General features: G+C 38.9%; 2 protein-coding genes across 5 annotated transcripts in view; one reads left to right on the top strand and one right to left on the bottom strand.

Moving 5' to 3' along the window:
- LOC106869432 (CAP-Gly domain-containing linker protein 4) overlaps positions 1 to 13,009 on the bottom strand; it is a 99,205-nt gene extending 86,196 nt beyond the window's left edge. Inside the window, exon 1 of one of the 4 annotated variants that reach the window (XM_089366393.1) lies at positions 11,658 to 13,009. In XM_089366393.1, the coding sequence (XP_089222519.1) occupies positions 11,658 to 11,716 (59 nt within the window). In that variant the 5' untranslated portion in view covers positions 11,717 to 13,009. Of the gene's footprint in view, positions 1 to 5,796; positions 5,996 to 11,657 lie in introns of those variants that run through there. The other 3 variants (XM_052974760.2, XM_014915176.3, XM_014915174.3) reach the window with 3 other exon arrangements.
- Positions 6,355 to 16,772, top strand: part of LOC106869427 (proteasome assembly chaperone 3) — a 10,837-nt gene continuing 419 nt past the window's right edge. The window contains exons 1-4 of the mRNA XM_014915159.3: positions 6,355 to 6,726; positions 14,011 to 14,112; positions 14,668 to 14,748; positions 15,490 to 16,772. The exon at positions 15,490 to 16,772 is cut by the window's right edge and continues 419 nt beyond it. Of these exons, the coding sequence (XP_014770645.2) occupies positions 6,547 to 6,726; positions 14,011 to 14,112; positions 14,668 to 14,748; positions 15,490 to 15,636 (510 nt within the window). The 5' untranslated portion in view covers positions 6,355 to 6,546 and the 3' untranslated portion in view covers positions 15,637 to 16,772. The remainder of the gene's footprint in view (positions 6,727 to 14,010; positions 14,113 to 14,667; positions 14,749 to 15,489) is intronic.

Here is a 16,772-nt window from a genome sequence, read left to right as displayed (position 1 = left end):
AAGATCACCTAAACCTGTGATTAAACCAGATTCCAAATGAGATTAAGTGGGGTCAGAAGTGACAACTTTATGACCTTTCACCTCCGACCTTTTCACTCATGTCATGTCAACTGGCATTTCTTAACCACTCCTCTGACAACTGGCTACTACTATCACCACCACCACCACCACCACCACCACCACCACCAACATCAACATCACCACTACAACCACCACTGCCACCACCACCACCACCACCACCACCACCTTTTTACTCAGTTTTCTAAACCTGGGAAAAGTAAGTAGGGGTGCACATTTTGATTTTGCACCCCACAAAAATTTTAGTGGGTGCGCTTGCACCCTCTGTTCCTAGGCCCATTCTTCTACTTGTTTCGGTCACTTGACTGCAGCCAAGCTGGAGCACAGCCTCTAGTCGAACAAATCGACCCCAGGGCTTATTCGTTGTAAGCCCACGACTTATTCTATCGGTCTCTTTTGCCAAACTGCTAAGTTACGGGGATGTAAACACACCAACATAGGTTGTCAAGGGATGGCGGGGACAAATACAGACACACCCACAAATATATATATACACACACACACACACATACATATATATATATATACGACAGGCTTCTTTCAGTTTCTGTCTACCAAAAACACTTATAAGGCTTTGGTCAACCCAATGCTGCAGTAGACGACACTTGTCAAGGTGCCATGCAGTGGGACTGAACCCAGAACCATTTGGTTGGTAAGCAAGCTACTTACCACACAGCCACGACTGAGCCATGCACATATATACATATATATACATATATATACATATATATATATATATATATATATATATATATATATATATATATATATATATATATATATATATATATATATATATATATATATATATATATATATATATATATATATATATATATATATATATATATATATATATATATGATGGGCTTCTTTGAAATCTACTCATAAAGCTTTTGGTTGGCCTAAGACTACAGTGGACAACACTTGGCGAAGGTACCAGAAAGTGGGACTGAACCTGAAACCATGTGGTTGGGAAGCTTCTTAGCCCCACAGCCATGCTTACACTTTTATATGTATGCGTGAGTTTGAGCGCAAGAGAATTGTGTTTGTATCTAATGGTGGTGGAGTGGGGACATGCAGATGACAAACGGCAAAGTACCCAAGTCAGGGTGGATGGAAAGCTTACAAAATGTAGCAATACTAATAGTAGTAGCAGGGGTAGCAACAGCAGCAGCAGTGATAGTAAGCAATGTGACTGCACAGATGGCCATTTGAGAAAGGTGGGAGGATGGTGGCAGAGGTGGGAGAGAATACCAGGGAGTGTCTGTCTACACCACCACCAGCACCACCCACAAAATCCAATCCCCTTTCACTCTGACTGTGTTGGGTGGGGGCAGAGGGATATGAAGGGAGTATAAGAGAGAGTGGGAGGGAAGCCATTAACCAGCCTTGACCTTGTAGTAATCCTGTTTCTTATTTCAAGGTCATACGCAGAGAGGGGGGAGTGAGGAAGAGAGAGAGAGAGTGGAAGAGGAATAAGGACCGAAAGAGTCAAACATTACACACACGCACGCATGCACATGGCTGTGTGGTAGGAAGTTTGCCTCCCAAACACATGGTTCTGGGTTCAGTCCCACAATGTGGTACCTTGGGCAAGTGTCTTCTACCGTAGTAGTAGATGAGTGGATTAGGTAGACAGAAACTGATACACACACACACACAGACACATACATAGACACATACATACATACACACAACGCATAGATATATATACACACACACACATAGATACATACATACACACACACGCATAGATATATACATACACACACACATCTCGTAACCCCTGTCTCTTGTATTCTTGTAAAAGTCTAATAAACATGTCCTTTACTGAAAAGTATTGAGCAATCCTTCTCAAATTTGTTTTTATATAAAACTTGATGTAAAAACAAACATTAATACAGGGTCTAGAGATTATGAAACCATTGTCTTTCTCTTTTCCACATTTGGAGGGTCTCACCTCAAATACTTACTGCCCATTGTCGTCCCTCGACACAAGACAAGATATAAAGAGGATTGAAGCCTCGCAGAGATCAATCCCAAATAAAATAAATGGCATGACAGGCCTAGATTATTGGGCTTGCCACAAAAACGCTGAAACTCTATTCTCTTGAGGTGACCAAAGCCTTGTGAGTGAATCTGGCAGACGAAAACCGAAAGAAGCCAATCATATATATATATATATATATATATATATATATATATATATATATATCAAAAGGATGTGTTATAACACTATTCCACAACCATACCAACAATCCAACATACCTCCATCATCAGCTGCCCCACAAATATCATTATGCTTTCGACACTTGGGCATATATATATATATATATATATATATATATACACAGTTCAATTTACAGAAAACAAAAAACAAAGACAGGTGAGGGAACAAAAAGCAGGTGTATTATTAGTTTAATGCTCAGGAAGAATGGAAAAGTATTTGATGTTTTGAGCCTATGCTCTTTGACAGAAAAGATTGAGAGGAAAAAAAAAAAGAGAGGCATTAGAGTGGCTGTGTGGTAAGTAGCTTGCTTACGAACCACATGGTTCCGGTTCAGTCCCACTATGTGGCACCTTGGGCAAGTGTCTTCTACTGTAGCCTCGGGCCAACCAAAGCCTTGTGAGTGGATTCGGTTGACGGAAACTGAGAGAAGCCTGATCCAGTTGTGACCATTCCATTTATCCAGCTAATCTATATCTAGGACTGTACTCTCTGATATATATATCCTTTGTGTCTTAAGATGGTTGTGTGTGATTAGAGACAGACTTGGCTGATATTTCTAGCAAATCAAGAGACCACATGGAGAGTACTTCTTAACTCTTTCATAAGGAGTGTTTGACTAGTTTATGGTGCTCACATCGACAACACCAACACCTTTGGTTAAGGAGGCTGGTTTCAGCCACTCCTTTTCAGACTATCCATCACTGCTAAACACACACACACACGTTACACAAGTCATTGACTGTAGATGAGTCAAACTTTGTCACATTTCAAGTCATTGAGTACATAAATGATGATGGTGATGTCAGCGAGAAAGAGACAGACAGACAGACAATCAGAGTGGGGGGGGGAGAGGGTGTGTGTGTGTGTGTGTGTATGATTGCATGTATATGTGTACATGAGGTGACCAGCGCCTAGAAAGAATCTGCCTCTTGTGAAGTTCTATGTCATTTTCCATTCACCACATTAAAGTTTATTTTAACAGACCCTCCATGTTTACATGGGAATAAATAGGATGAACAAATATGTATGTTTGGCAGTGGTGGTGTTAGTAGTAGTAGTAGTGGCAGTAGTAGTAGTAGTAGTAGTACATAGATTAGTAGCGGCAGTTATGGGGTTTACAATTGTTGTAGTTGTAGTTTATAGAACAGTGGTAGTGATGGTAGTAGTACAAAAAACAAGGCCTAAAAGTTTTGGGGGAAGGGGCCAGTCAATTACATCGACCCCCAGTGCATGACTGGTATTTATTTTATTGACCTCCGAAAGGAGGAGAGACAAAATCAACCTCAGTGAAATTTGAACTCAGGCCACAAAGATGGACGAAATACTGCTGTGCATCTCACCTGACGCACTAACGACTCTGCGGGCCTGTCACCTTACAGGTAGGATGTGCTTTTAAGTTAATCTGCTAAGATCTACTTGATCCCTGGTGGCTTGCTTGAGAAGACACGTCAAGCCAAGTGAAATCATAGTTGTGGTCAGTGCTGGTACCCTTTACATGTTTTGGCATGGTTTTTACAGTTGGATGCCCTTCCAAATGCCAACCACTTTACAGTGTGGACTGGATGCTTTTAAGTGGCACCTGCACTGGCAGGGTCACCAAGTACCTTGCAAGACAAAAAGAAAAAGAAAAAAGCGTTCAAGAAGGGAGGGGGGCTTTGGAGGAAGTGATCTTGTGTTGGATGATGAAAGGTTATAGTGAGACAAAGAGACCGAAACAGGTGTCTTGCTGTGGAGGAAGTACGAGGTTACCAGGTCAGAGAAAGAGAGAGAAAGATCTAGGATGAAGATAGAAACAGGTGTGCTGCCACACCGGAAATACATGGTTACCCAAGCTAAGGGAAGTGCAGGAGAAAGAGAGAGCGAGAGAGAGTGGGAAACAGCAGGATAGAGATGGTGGCCAAATGCCGGGCATACTCACAAAGGACGATCAGAATATAAATGGGATGGTTGAGTAAAGGAAGAGAGAGATATATATATAGATGACATATACACACATATATATAAAAGCATAACTCTAAAAGTCTCCTCCTCTCCAACAGATTTAACTCCTTACCTCTGGGAGGTAGAGATCTGTTATGGTCATTGGTCATTTAGTCATCAAAGAATAAACGGTCACTAACGGCGGAATATTTATTCTTTGATGACCAAATGACCAATGACTGTAACAGATTCCTCCCTCCCAGAGGTGAAGACTTGAACTTGTCTTCGGACTAGAGTCTGATGAGTTGTCCGCGAAGCTACAGCCTTCATGGATGCGAAACGATTGGTCACTCTTTGACCAGACATTAACTTTATTACTTTAATGTGTGTGTGTGTATGTAATCTTCGTGTCGAATCACTGAAGAATTTAGAAAGGTTTCCAAAACACCTACACGTGCAAGTGATACATAAGAACATTTGTTCATATATATGTGATTGTCTCATCGATTCTTTCCCTATCTGAAGAGATAGTCTTTTTTTTTATTGTACATCGTGTCCCTTTATATATATATATATATATATATATATATATATATTAGGGATAAAATCCAAAATTACAGGTAAAAACTCAATTAAAATCAATTTATTAAAAATTAAAATTAAATTAAGTTTCACAGTGACAGTGGATTTTCATCGATGAGTTCATGAACCTTGGTTCTTATCCCTAAAACTATATATATATATATATATATATATATATATATATATATATATATACATATATATTGTATATATATATATATATATATACGCGTGCGCATACACATGTGCATATTACATATAGTGACATACATAGAGTGAAGAATATGACAGTTGGAAATTAGTTTTGAAACAGGCGCAAACACCTTTTTGGTCTTTGAGAGAAAGAGAGGGAGAGAGAGAGACAAAGAAAGTCAGAGAGAGAGAGAGAGAGACAAAGAAAGTGAAAGAGAGACAAAGAAAGTCAAAGAGAGAGAGAGAGAGAGAGAGAGAGAGAGAGAGAATCAGGGAAGGGGAGGGGAGATCAAACTGAAGCAAAAAAAAAAAAAATTCGGTTAGAAGTTTCTTCAAAGAACATTTATCAAAAACCACTCTCGTCTTACTGGAAATAGCAGTCAAATCTCAAGTCGAATCACACTCTACCGTTATAATAAAGGAAGGACACATTGAACGATGTAGTCCTTGGTATATATATACATACATACATACATACATATATATATGTATATATATTTATATATGTATGTATACATACATACAAAAATTGCGGGATGGTCATGGTTTGGGAATGATTGATCATAGGTCAGCTCGATCAAGGCTAAAACACTACCTGGGGTTAAATAACAACAACATTAATTAAATATTGAACTCAATTACATTCAGAAAAAGTTTCAAAGTTTCGCTCATCAAAACGATTATATACATACATACATACACATTATAAACACACACATATATATATATACACATATATATATATACATATATATATATATATATATGTATGTGCGTATATTTTTACGTACCAAGTTAAAGTCGGAGGTGATAGTAAAACATCCTGTGTGTAATAACAGAAGACGAGAGAAGCTCCATACCAAACTTTTATAGAAGGGAAGAGAAACTGGCGAAAACTACTTTCACACGCACACACACATACACATATATATACGTACACATACATACATATACACACATCTACACATACACTTTAATAAACGCGAACACACACACACATATACACACATAGTAACACACTCCCACACGCACGAATATGCGTTATTATGTAGGCGACGGCGGAGAGGATAATGATTGGAGGATTATGTATGGTAGAACAAAAGTGACGAAGAACTTTTCGCCGAGACTTGAGAAAAGTTTTGCATATTTTAACTGTTCTGCTTACAGATTGTGCGAATCAGCAGGTTGATTTTTTTTCTTGGAAATACTAGCTTATCCAGATTCTCACTTAGGTATTTATCTACAAAACCAAATATACTAATTATTATTTATATAAATGTGAATTTAGAATCTGGATATAGAAGTCGAAGGTTTAGAAACGGTTGTCCGTAGTTGTCCTCTTTCTCTTTGATTTCCAAAATGATATTGCATCAGCAGGCAGCAGACCTCTATGTTTTTTCTTGCCTGTCCTGAACAATAATATCCAGTCTGTTATGGCTTATGCTGAAGGCTTTTAGAATATCTTTGAAGCGACTTTTCTGGCCTCCCTGGAAGTAATTGTCTTGTTGGATGGAGTCATAAAATAGTTTCTTTATATTATAATGCGAATAATATTGTTACGGCGTCGGCCTACCATAGAATTCTTCTCTATTTGTCGGTTATTTTTCACTCTCCCGGTTCAGCAACCGGAAGTGACGAAAGAAGGCTCCTCTCTTGTAATGGCGGCTCCCACATCATTTGGCGCCGGTCCGACCGAAACTTTCCCAGTTCACTCCAAACAGGTACGTCTCTGCTCTTTGTTATTTTCACCAGACGTGGTTCTCCACCGCAGCATCCTTCTCCATAACTTTCATCTTCTCTCTGTCTCTATTCTATCTTCATATTTAACATCAATGGAGCAACCGTATCGAACACCGCGTGTTTATAAACAACGTAATGCTTCGTACCACGAGCACAAGCTTTTGAAATTTGAACGAATGAGGCTAGTCGGAGACATCGAGCTCCCCACCAGTGCTCAAGGATGAAAAGCAAAGTCAATCTCGGCGGAATTTGAACTCGGAATGCAAAAACGGACGAACTACCGTTACATATATTTCACATGAATTATCTGTACGTATAATGGAAAAGAAACAATGAAAGGAAACCATCTGTCCAGCCATTATACCACGAAGAACTGTCTCCATTTCGTATATGCCAACGATATAGCATTATTTACAAACACAACAGAAGGAACACAAAGTTAAAGTATATAGGCGCTGGCCAACTAAATGGTTCCGGGTGCTGTCCTGCGTCCAACAACCCCGGATCGATGAATACCTTGTCATTGGATTTGATAGACGGAAGCTGAAAAAAACCCCGTCGTATATGAATATGTGTGTGTTTGATAACTGGTGATGGTTTTGTTTACGTCCTTGTAACTTAACAGCTCGGCCAAAGACACCGATAGAATAAGTACTGGAATGAATTTGTTCAACTAAACTAGAGGTTCTCAAATCAAACGCAGAGGGTACCGCCTCTAAGGAGGCGCCGGGCATGTCGAAGGTAGCATTAAAGTTTAGGGTTTTTCGGTGAGGTAACATAGTTAACAATAAAATGAGACACGAGTAGTTTTCTGCTGTTTCTAGAAGGTCGATCGACTGTGTAGAATCCACGCAGTTGCTCAACCTGATATAGAAAATTCATTTAGATCTCATTAAGCACAAGAAACTTGCAATGTATGAAGTAAATTTACAATTTTCGTCATTGTTTATTATCATTTCACGGTTAAAAGCTTCTGAGATTATCCACGTTGTTAGTTAAGTCGTAATAACTCACTCGTCCCTTAGGCAGGGGATCCCTTATTGTTGCTAGCTATTGTTCTATATTCTTTTGTACTCTAGGCACAAGGCCTGAAATTTTTGGGAAGTTAGGGTGGGGGGTTGCAGTCGATTAGATCAATCTCAGTGTGCAACTGGTACTTAATTTATCGATCCGGAAAGGATGAAAGGCAAAGTCGACCTCGGCATAATTTGAACTCAGAACATAAAGACAGACGAGCTACTGCCAAGCATTTAGCCCAGCGTGCTAACGTTTCTGCCAGCTCACCGCCTTGTTCTATTGTTCTATATTACCATTGTTATTTATCATTTATGAACATGCATTTATTATAGTCTTCACTCTTATGTAATCCCCACCACCACCATTGTTTCTTCTTTGCTGTTTTGTTTTGTATTTCATTTTTCTGAAGCCCACTCCCTCCCCTCCCACCAAAAAGAATAATCTTATTGTTCTTGTGATCAATGCTAGAAATAATTATGTCGAGTTTTGGCTTCCATACCTCTGGTACTTGGAGCCCCATGATCTATAAAAGTTAAATTTAAGTGTTGCAAGGGGCACTGCACTCTTTCCCAACATTTGTAGCCTTATACCCATCAATGTGGGGACTCCACACTCATTGCAGTCATATTACACGGTTGGCAAAAGCATGAACATCACAACATCTCTCCACTCCCTGTAAGATGTACCAACATTGGACATTGTTTAGAAACGAGTTTCCTGTCCAGTGACAGTATTCTAGGGTGGACGGGTGTGATGTAGGTGAGACAGCCTCTCTCTCTCTTCCAAATTGGTCCCTCCCCCTACACCTTGCTACGTGGACTGTGGGTTGCTGTGGTGGTGATGGATGGTGACTCATTGCTATGGCTCAATAAATTCTTCATTGTTGTGTTTGGCAGGTGCCTGGCTTTGTTACTGGGGGGCCTTTTATGCTTTTGTTCTGGTCACACTTCATAGGGGACAATAGACCAACTGAACCCTAGGGAAATGATTATGATGTGTATTTGGCCCCCAAAACAAAATAATAATAATAATAATACAAATAATAATAAACAATGGAATAAATGTTATGCCATAATATTCCACTGTATGGGTAGGAGTCTGTAATGGTGTGTTGGGGTTGTAGTAGCAATGTCTGGCATGTTGGTGATAAAGGGTTTTTAAAAGTAACTGTAGTCGTGATGGGGTTAGTCTGTTATAGTAATGGGGTTGTTGTGTTGGGGGTGGAGTATATTTTGGGAGTTGGACTAAATAACACCACCTGACCCCCCAGCCTCTCACCTTCCATGTTCTGCTTAATTAATACTCATTATTGTATATGGGTGTGTGTTGGGATGTGAATTTGCTGTAAAAAGCCTGTTTGTCTGGAGTACTAAGAGATGAACTTTAAACTATTGTATTACAACATGCCTTTGTTTTCGTCTGTCTGTTTGTCTAGTTAGGCTGCTCTGTGCTACATAACCAGTTGTTGTTTGACCCAAAGTCACTTCTCAGTCAAGATGGCCGACTGTTGTACACTCACTTACTGTTATAGTCTTGAACCCAGGTGAGCGCCCTGAATCAACCTGTTCTGTGCTACACAGCCAGTTGCAGTTTAGCCCCAGGTCAGCTCCCAGACAGGCTGACTCTATGTCATACCTATTATTATTATTATTATTATTATTATTATCATCATTATTATTATTATTATTATTATTAAGGCGGCGAGCTGGCAGAATTGTTAGTGCACTGGATGAAATGGTATTTCGCCCATTGCTGTGTTCTGAGTTCAAATTCCACCGAGGTCAACTTTACCTTTCATCTTTCTGGGGTTGATAAAATAAGTACCAATTGAACACTGGGGTCGATGTAATCGACTCGGGCTCCTTCCCTCAAAATTGTTGCCCTTGTGGCAAAATTTGAAACTATTATTATTAGTATTATTATTGAGTGAGAGAGCAGTGCATACCATCAAAGTGACAATTAGGTAAAATATACGAAGCCCAAGCACATGCATCACAACCACATGTGCTCTACATGGTGATCTCATACCAAGATAAATAGCGCATGACCTCGCAGGTGCGGCCCAGTTCGAATTTTCTTCAGGTTCGAATTTCCATCCAGCTCAAGATCAAAAGGTCCCTGAATAAGAGTTGTTTAAGGATGTTGAACGACACACCCATGTTTCCAGAAGTGAATTATCCAAACCCTAAAGAATTCCTCTCAACACATGGCCATGATGCTCCCCCACTACTTCTGCTCACGATCAGAGATGCAGATATCGTCAGCCACTGAGGGACATGCGCAACTGGTTAAGGTCAAACAACTGACAAGTAAATCTGTGGTACTGAGCAGAATATTTGCTGTAGCCCATTATTATTATTGTTATTAAAGGTGGTGAGCTGGCATTGGTTCTACAGCTGGATGCTCTTCCTGACACCAACCACTCCAAGAGTGTAGTGGGTGCTTTTTACATGTCTCTTCACTTTTTGTATCTCTACAGCTACATTGTCTAGTGTGCCCATCCAATCTTAAGATTGGAATTTGAGGAGGATTTCACTACTATTTCTAACAGTTCATGAAAGAGTGTCCAAGTCCCCTTGTTCATGGTGTAGCTGTATGTTGTTATGGATAGCCACCAGGTGGATTTGGTGAGGTGACAGTTGTTCTTCAGTAGTTATGCTGACCATATAGTTTGGGTTGTAGTGGTGGTCGTGGTGATTTGAGTTGCAGAGGTAGAGTTCTTGCTTTGCCCTTGGTCAGTCTTGACCAAGCAATACCTATGATTGAAGTGTTCCATCGACAGCCATTCTTTCTTATTATCAGACGATGTACACATTCAGTTTGACGATGGTGGTGTGCTGTGTGGGTTGGGAGGAATTTAGCTGTTCTTTCTAGCAGAACAAGGAACCACATGCAGGTATCCTTGTTGGTTCTGGTAGAGTTTCAGTTACGGTGGTGGTGGTGGTGGTAGTTACGGAAATGATGGTGGTGATTGTAGTGGAAATAGAAGTGGCTGCAGCGGTAGTAGTAGTAGTAGCAGCAGCAGCAGTGTTGCTATTAACAATGTTTCAATTTAAACAACTGGAAATGATCTTATTGTTTACACACACACACACACACACACACACACACACATATGTCTACACTTAGACTCCTCTTTAATATGTTAGAGGTCAGTGTTAAAATGAATAAAAGGTTGGTCAGTCTTGTTGGTTATCAATAAAGAAACAATGACCTCTTTCTCTTGGTGAATGGTAAATTCTACAGATGAGACTTTGTGTGTGTGTGTGTGTGTGAGGGAGAGAGAGTTTTTTGTGTCTTTATGTGTGTGTGTGATTTAGTTGTGTCCCTGTATGTTCTGAGTTCGAATCCTGTGTGATTAAATTTTTACCTGCCATCAGCTACCTGTTACTTGTACAACCATTACAGTAATTAAGAGAGAGAGTGACAGACAGACAGACAGAAGTAAATTAAGCTGAAAATTGTGAATCTGTGGACAATCACCCCCCACATAGTTGATTGACCTGCCAGAAATAATAGCCATATATCCTCATATCATCGCTTTTTTATTCACATTGTTTTGAATTAATCATGGATAATCTCATAGCTTCAAGATTTTGATGTGATTGTTTTTTTTTCGGATGACATTGTAGGGTAGGTGTAAGAGGCTGGAGCTGGCTGGTTTGAACATAACACCAGTGGATGAGATATGACTGTTTGAAATGCTTTTTTTAAAAGAAAGAAAATGAAGGCTATTTTAGATGATATAGTCCAAGGATGTAAAAGAAAAAGACAGGATGGTCACAGCTGGACAGCTTCTGATCATAGGATTGCTGGATCGAGGTGACCTATGCCTATGCAACAACAACAACGGTGAAACCAGAGTCACATGAAAAGAGGAGGAAGAATTTCTCACCTTTCCAATTCCTGCTGTTTCTTCCTTTCCAGTTTTGCCGCTAACATTCGGGTCAACATGGTTTTGGTCTTCACTCTAGTCACGGGGACACAACAGGTTCAAATCAAGGTGACGTTTTGAGATGTGGGTCAAGATGCTTTTCGGTGTCAACCTTTGCTGGTTCAAATTCTACCGTTTTTTTTTTTTTTTTTTCGTCACTCCCTCCAGTTGACCTGTGCTGGTGACTGATACTGCATGTACCGGTTATATTGTAGTATTAGGACAGCAACCGGTCACTTCTAAGAATTTACTTATTATTATTTGGCCATTTAAAAAAACGTTGCTCATTGCACCAGTGTTATTGTTGTTGTGGTTTTAGAAGCTGCAGTTGTTAAAGATCCATTGACCGGTGTCCAAATCACCAGGCTGCGTTTCAAGAATGGTCTGTGTGTTTGTTGCTAGAGTTGTTGTTGTGACTGTTTTGAAGAAATACAAGCTGGGTCACCTTATTTGCAGCTGCTGTCTATCTGGCATCACTGACCAATGTCCGAATAACTAGACTTTGTTTTTTTTTTAAGAGGACACTGTGTATGTTTGTAGTTGTTATGGCTATTGTTGTTGTGGCTTTATTCCAGAGGGAGTTAAAGATCCAGCGACCGATGTCGAAATAACCAGACTACGTTTAGAGAATGACGTCTGTCTGTCTGTTATTGTAGCCGTATTAAAGAAACAAAAATTGGGTCCTCTTATTCATAACTGTTGACCATCCAACATTCACAAACACAGGATATTATTGTTGTTTATCGTTATTTGTCAAACTACTTAGAATTTTTTCATCAAGATTTCCTTCAAACCAATCCTTCTGGATCCTGTGTTTGTTCCTGTTCCTGATCTTATTTAGTCCCAGGTTGTTCTTGATAGGTTAGTCAAACACTTTCCAGCTATGACTAACCTATCTTGTTAGCGGGAATAGGATACCTTGGAATACATTATCCAATGTGTCTCTTCTTCCCCATACTCATTTCTTTTCCATTGGATGGGTTTCAGAAGAAATTTAGCTGCTGTTTCTTGCAAGCTGACCGATGTTTCTGTAATTGTCCAGCTCTAAGCCAGTCCTGGATTGGACAGGATTATTGGTCAAAGACATTCCAAATGTGACTATTTAGTCTTTTGTACACCAACAACCCTATTGTCCAGTTTCCATTTTAAGTCAGTTGTGTTTGAGGGAGATTTGGCTGTTATTTCTAGCAACTTAAGCAATCACCGATTAAAATCTGGTTATAACTTTGAAAGTGATTATGTTTGTGTATGTGTATTGTTGTGGTATTTATATCCTTTGTCTGTGTGTGGTTGTTTCATTGTTGCTTTTGTTTGATTGTCCTTGTTGCCCCCCCCCCCCCACCACTTTAATTTGTTAAACAAAACCGTTTTCTCTCTCTCTCTCTCTCTCTCTCACTTTGGGTGTGTTTATTAACATCTGTAAGTGTTTCTTCTCTCTACACGTGTGTGTTTGTGTGTGTGTGTTTGCAATGTTGTATGTGTGTATCTGAGTGTCTTTCTGTCTGTATGTGTATTGCTTTGTGTTAATTATTTATGAGTGTGTGAGTGTATATTAATGTGTATGCAGATCTTTTGTCTTGTTTCGGTCATTAGACTGCAGCCATGCTGGAGCACCTTAAAGAATTTTACTTGAATGAATTAACCCCAAAACTTATTGTTTTTTTTTAAGCATAATACCTTTTCTATCTACTTTTGAAATGTCTGTGTATATTATATATAAATATATATATAAGGTGCAGGAGTGGCTGTGTGGTAAGAAGCTTGCTTTCCAACCGCATGGTTCTGGGTTCACTCCCACTACATGGCACTTTGGCGAGTGTCTTCTAATATAGCTTTGGGCAAACCAAAGCCTTGTGAGTGGATGTGGTTGTCGGAAACTGAATGAAGTCCATCGTATATATATATATATATATATATATATATATATATATATATAACCCATGCTAGCATGGAAAGCGGACGTTAAACGATATATATATGTATGTATTATTTGTGTGTGTTTGTCCCCACCACCAATTGATGTTGGTATGTATAGTGTGTGTGTGTCATTGAGTCTGTGTTTGTCCCCAACCACTGTTTGACAACCAGTGTTGGTGTGTTTATGTCCCTGTGACTTCGCAGTTCAGCAAAAGAGGCCTATAGAATAAGTACCAGGCTTTACCAGAAAAAAAAAAGTTCTGGGGGTCAATTCATTCAGCTAAAATTCTTCAAGGCATTGCCCCAGCATGGCCACTGAAACAAGTAAAATATCCACCACCCTCTCCCACACCCACATAAAGCGAACTATTAATCATTATTATTTCCATTCTTCCAGGCATCAGCTGAAATCAATGGTAACCAGACAGAAGTGGTGTGTAGCTCCTATGAGGATTATATCTTCCTGATAGTCACACAATACATGAAAATTGGTACATTGGTAAGTATCTGTTTCTTATGAAAATATAGAGAGAGTTTCTATTTTTCAGTCTATGGCACTCTGAAATCATTTATAAATTATTAAGGGAACAAAAAAAAAAAAAAAGATGGATGGCAGTAGCTGCAACAACTATGAAGTATCACCATTTTCAACTTGATTTTTTTTTTTTTACTTAAAGCGGAAAATGACTGTTTTATTTATAATCTTTATCATATTAATTAAAGGGCAAGGAAACAAACATTGAGTTTTTGTATAATATATATCTATATCTATCTATCTATCATATATATATATATATATATATATATATAATAAACTTAGATGCTTTGATAGAACACCGAATGTTGCATTATTAACCTCGAGAGACCCACTCATAAAGGCACACACAGATCGTAACTGTAATATCTTATTTAATTTTACTTTCCTTCAGTCCTTCCATAATCTTCTCTCTTACCTCTCATACTCCTCTCGGTTTCCCCACTTCTATTTGTAATTAACTCCTCTAATGATTAGATCCAGCTGCTTGACTAACGTAGTTTCTCTTTGTCCCAACAGATTCGACTTTCTCCAGAGAATGTGATCGATTCGCAGAGAAACCCTTTTGTGTCATCGAAGGTTTTACTGGGAAAAGATGAGGTAAGAACCATCACCTTAGACATTTTTTATGTTACCCTCCTTTGTGTAGAGCAGTGATTCTCAACCATTTTTCACTCATCAACCCCTCTTGGCCCCTTCGATTCCTATTTTATTCGTGTGGACCCTCGTAGCCATTCTATGTTTAAAAAAAAAATCCTACTATAATTTTATAGTTAAATATTAGGGAGTGTATAAAAAGAAAATTGCTAAAATATTTTGCGTAATGTTGAAGAATAACTAATTTGTGACATAAATTTTAACAACAAAATCTCATCTGGACCCGATTCTTTAGTTGTTATTATAAAACCATTTATTCATAGTAGTCGATATCCAAATCTGTTGGACAAAATGTCCGGTAGTAATTACATCCCTTTATGTTCACCAATTATTGGTTGGTGACAGGAAGGGCATCCAGTTGCATAAAAACAAAAGCCCTCACCAATATGACATTTGCAATAACAAACATTGGTAGCTTTGTGAGAGCCATCTAACTGGGCCAGCATGGAAATGCTACAGTAGGGTTTTAAGTTCAAATCCCACTTGGGTTGAAGTTTCCATTTCATCCTTCAGTAGATTGATAAAAAATAAGGACTAGGCTGATACTTCTGGGTCCATTTTAATCAACTGGTCTTTTTCTGCAGAAAATTTTTGACCTTGTAACAACATTATAAACCATTATAAAGAATTTGTTTTAACATTTTATTTATATATTTATTTTTTGTTTTGTTTTTCTGTTGGCAGCCAATGACCCATGTTTTGGCCAAGAACATTCAGCTGAGTATGTCAACATCGAAACCGGTTTTGTTGTCTCTTGCCATGAAGGACACTTCGCGTGAAACACTTACAGAAGTGATCAAATTGGTACAGCAATGCAAAGTATGGAGTTAACAGAGATGAAGAGGAGGAGGAGGAAAGGTGCTGTCTGCTTGTGCTGATGCACTTTGTGTGTCTACGATGCTGGAGAGAACGGCAGAGAGTGCTGCTTTAATCACATTTTCTCCTTTAGGAAAACATAAAAAGAAAAAACTTCACGAAGCGATCCATTCACATGTGGAGGTTAAAAGACAGTGGAATTAAATTTATCACCAAATGGAAAATTCTGGAGCGATGCAAACCTGACATAAATGGTACTACAAGATGCAATTTATGTAATTCTGAAAGAAACCCCCAAAAGAACTTTAATCTAAAACAACCCAAAAATGTTATTTAATTTCACTATCAGTGTTTCTTATGTGCAACACACACTGGATGTAGACATCATACAAGCACCGACTCAAATATGTCCCTTATGGAAGGTCTTTGATAGCCATCTCAGAATTGCTATCTGCAGGAAACTTGCTATAAACATGAGATTTAACACCGGGGGAATTAGTCTGGTGCAGCTCCCCAGCTCTGGTCAAACTGTCCAACCCATGCCACCATGGACAACAGACGTTAAATGATGATGATGATGATAACTAGTAGTTATACCCAACCACTATACTTTAATGTGTGTATTCTCATCATTTAATGCCTTATGTTCCCTGCTGGCCTGGGTTGGATGGTTTACTTGGATTTTTGATGAATCAAGGACTGCAGTGTTTGCTTTGGCATGGTTTCTATGGCTGGACGTCCTTCCTAATATGCCAACCACTCTATAGTGGGTTCTGGATGCTTCTTGAAATGAACGTACAAGTGGCTGAGCACTCCACAGACACTCGTACTGATAACATGGTTCTCTGAGAGAGATTCAATGTGATACAGAATCATAACAAGCCTCACTCTTTGAAATACAGATACAATTCATCAGTAGTTCCCAACCAATTTTTAGCCATGCCCCATCAAATCATTTCTAAAATCCTGATGCCCCCTTGTGAAATTAAATTTTTGTTATTCAAAATTTGGTTAATGTTTACAATACTACCTGGAAACAAAATAGAAAAAAATAATATATTGTAATGAATGTAAATAAAAGTGTAGGAAACGAATATGTTCTCAAAATTAGCTCCTGATTGCCCCCCCCAAATTCCTATGTCCTCGGAATC

Source organism: Octopus bimaculoides, chromosome 19 (genome assembly GCF_046866305.1).
Source record: "Octopus bimaculoides isolate indiv1 chromosome 19, ASM4686630v1, whole genome shotgun sequence".
Taxonomy (NCBI): Eukaryota; Metazoa; Mollusca; class Cephalopoda; order Octopoda; family Octopodidae; genus Octopus; species Octopus bimaculoides.
This window is presented reverse-complemented; position numbering and strand designations above follow the sequence as displayed.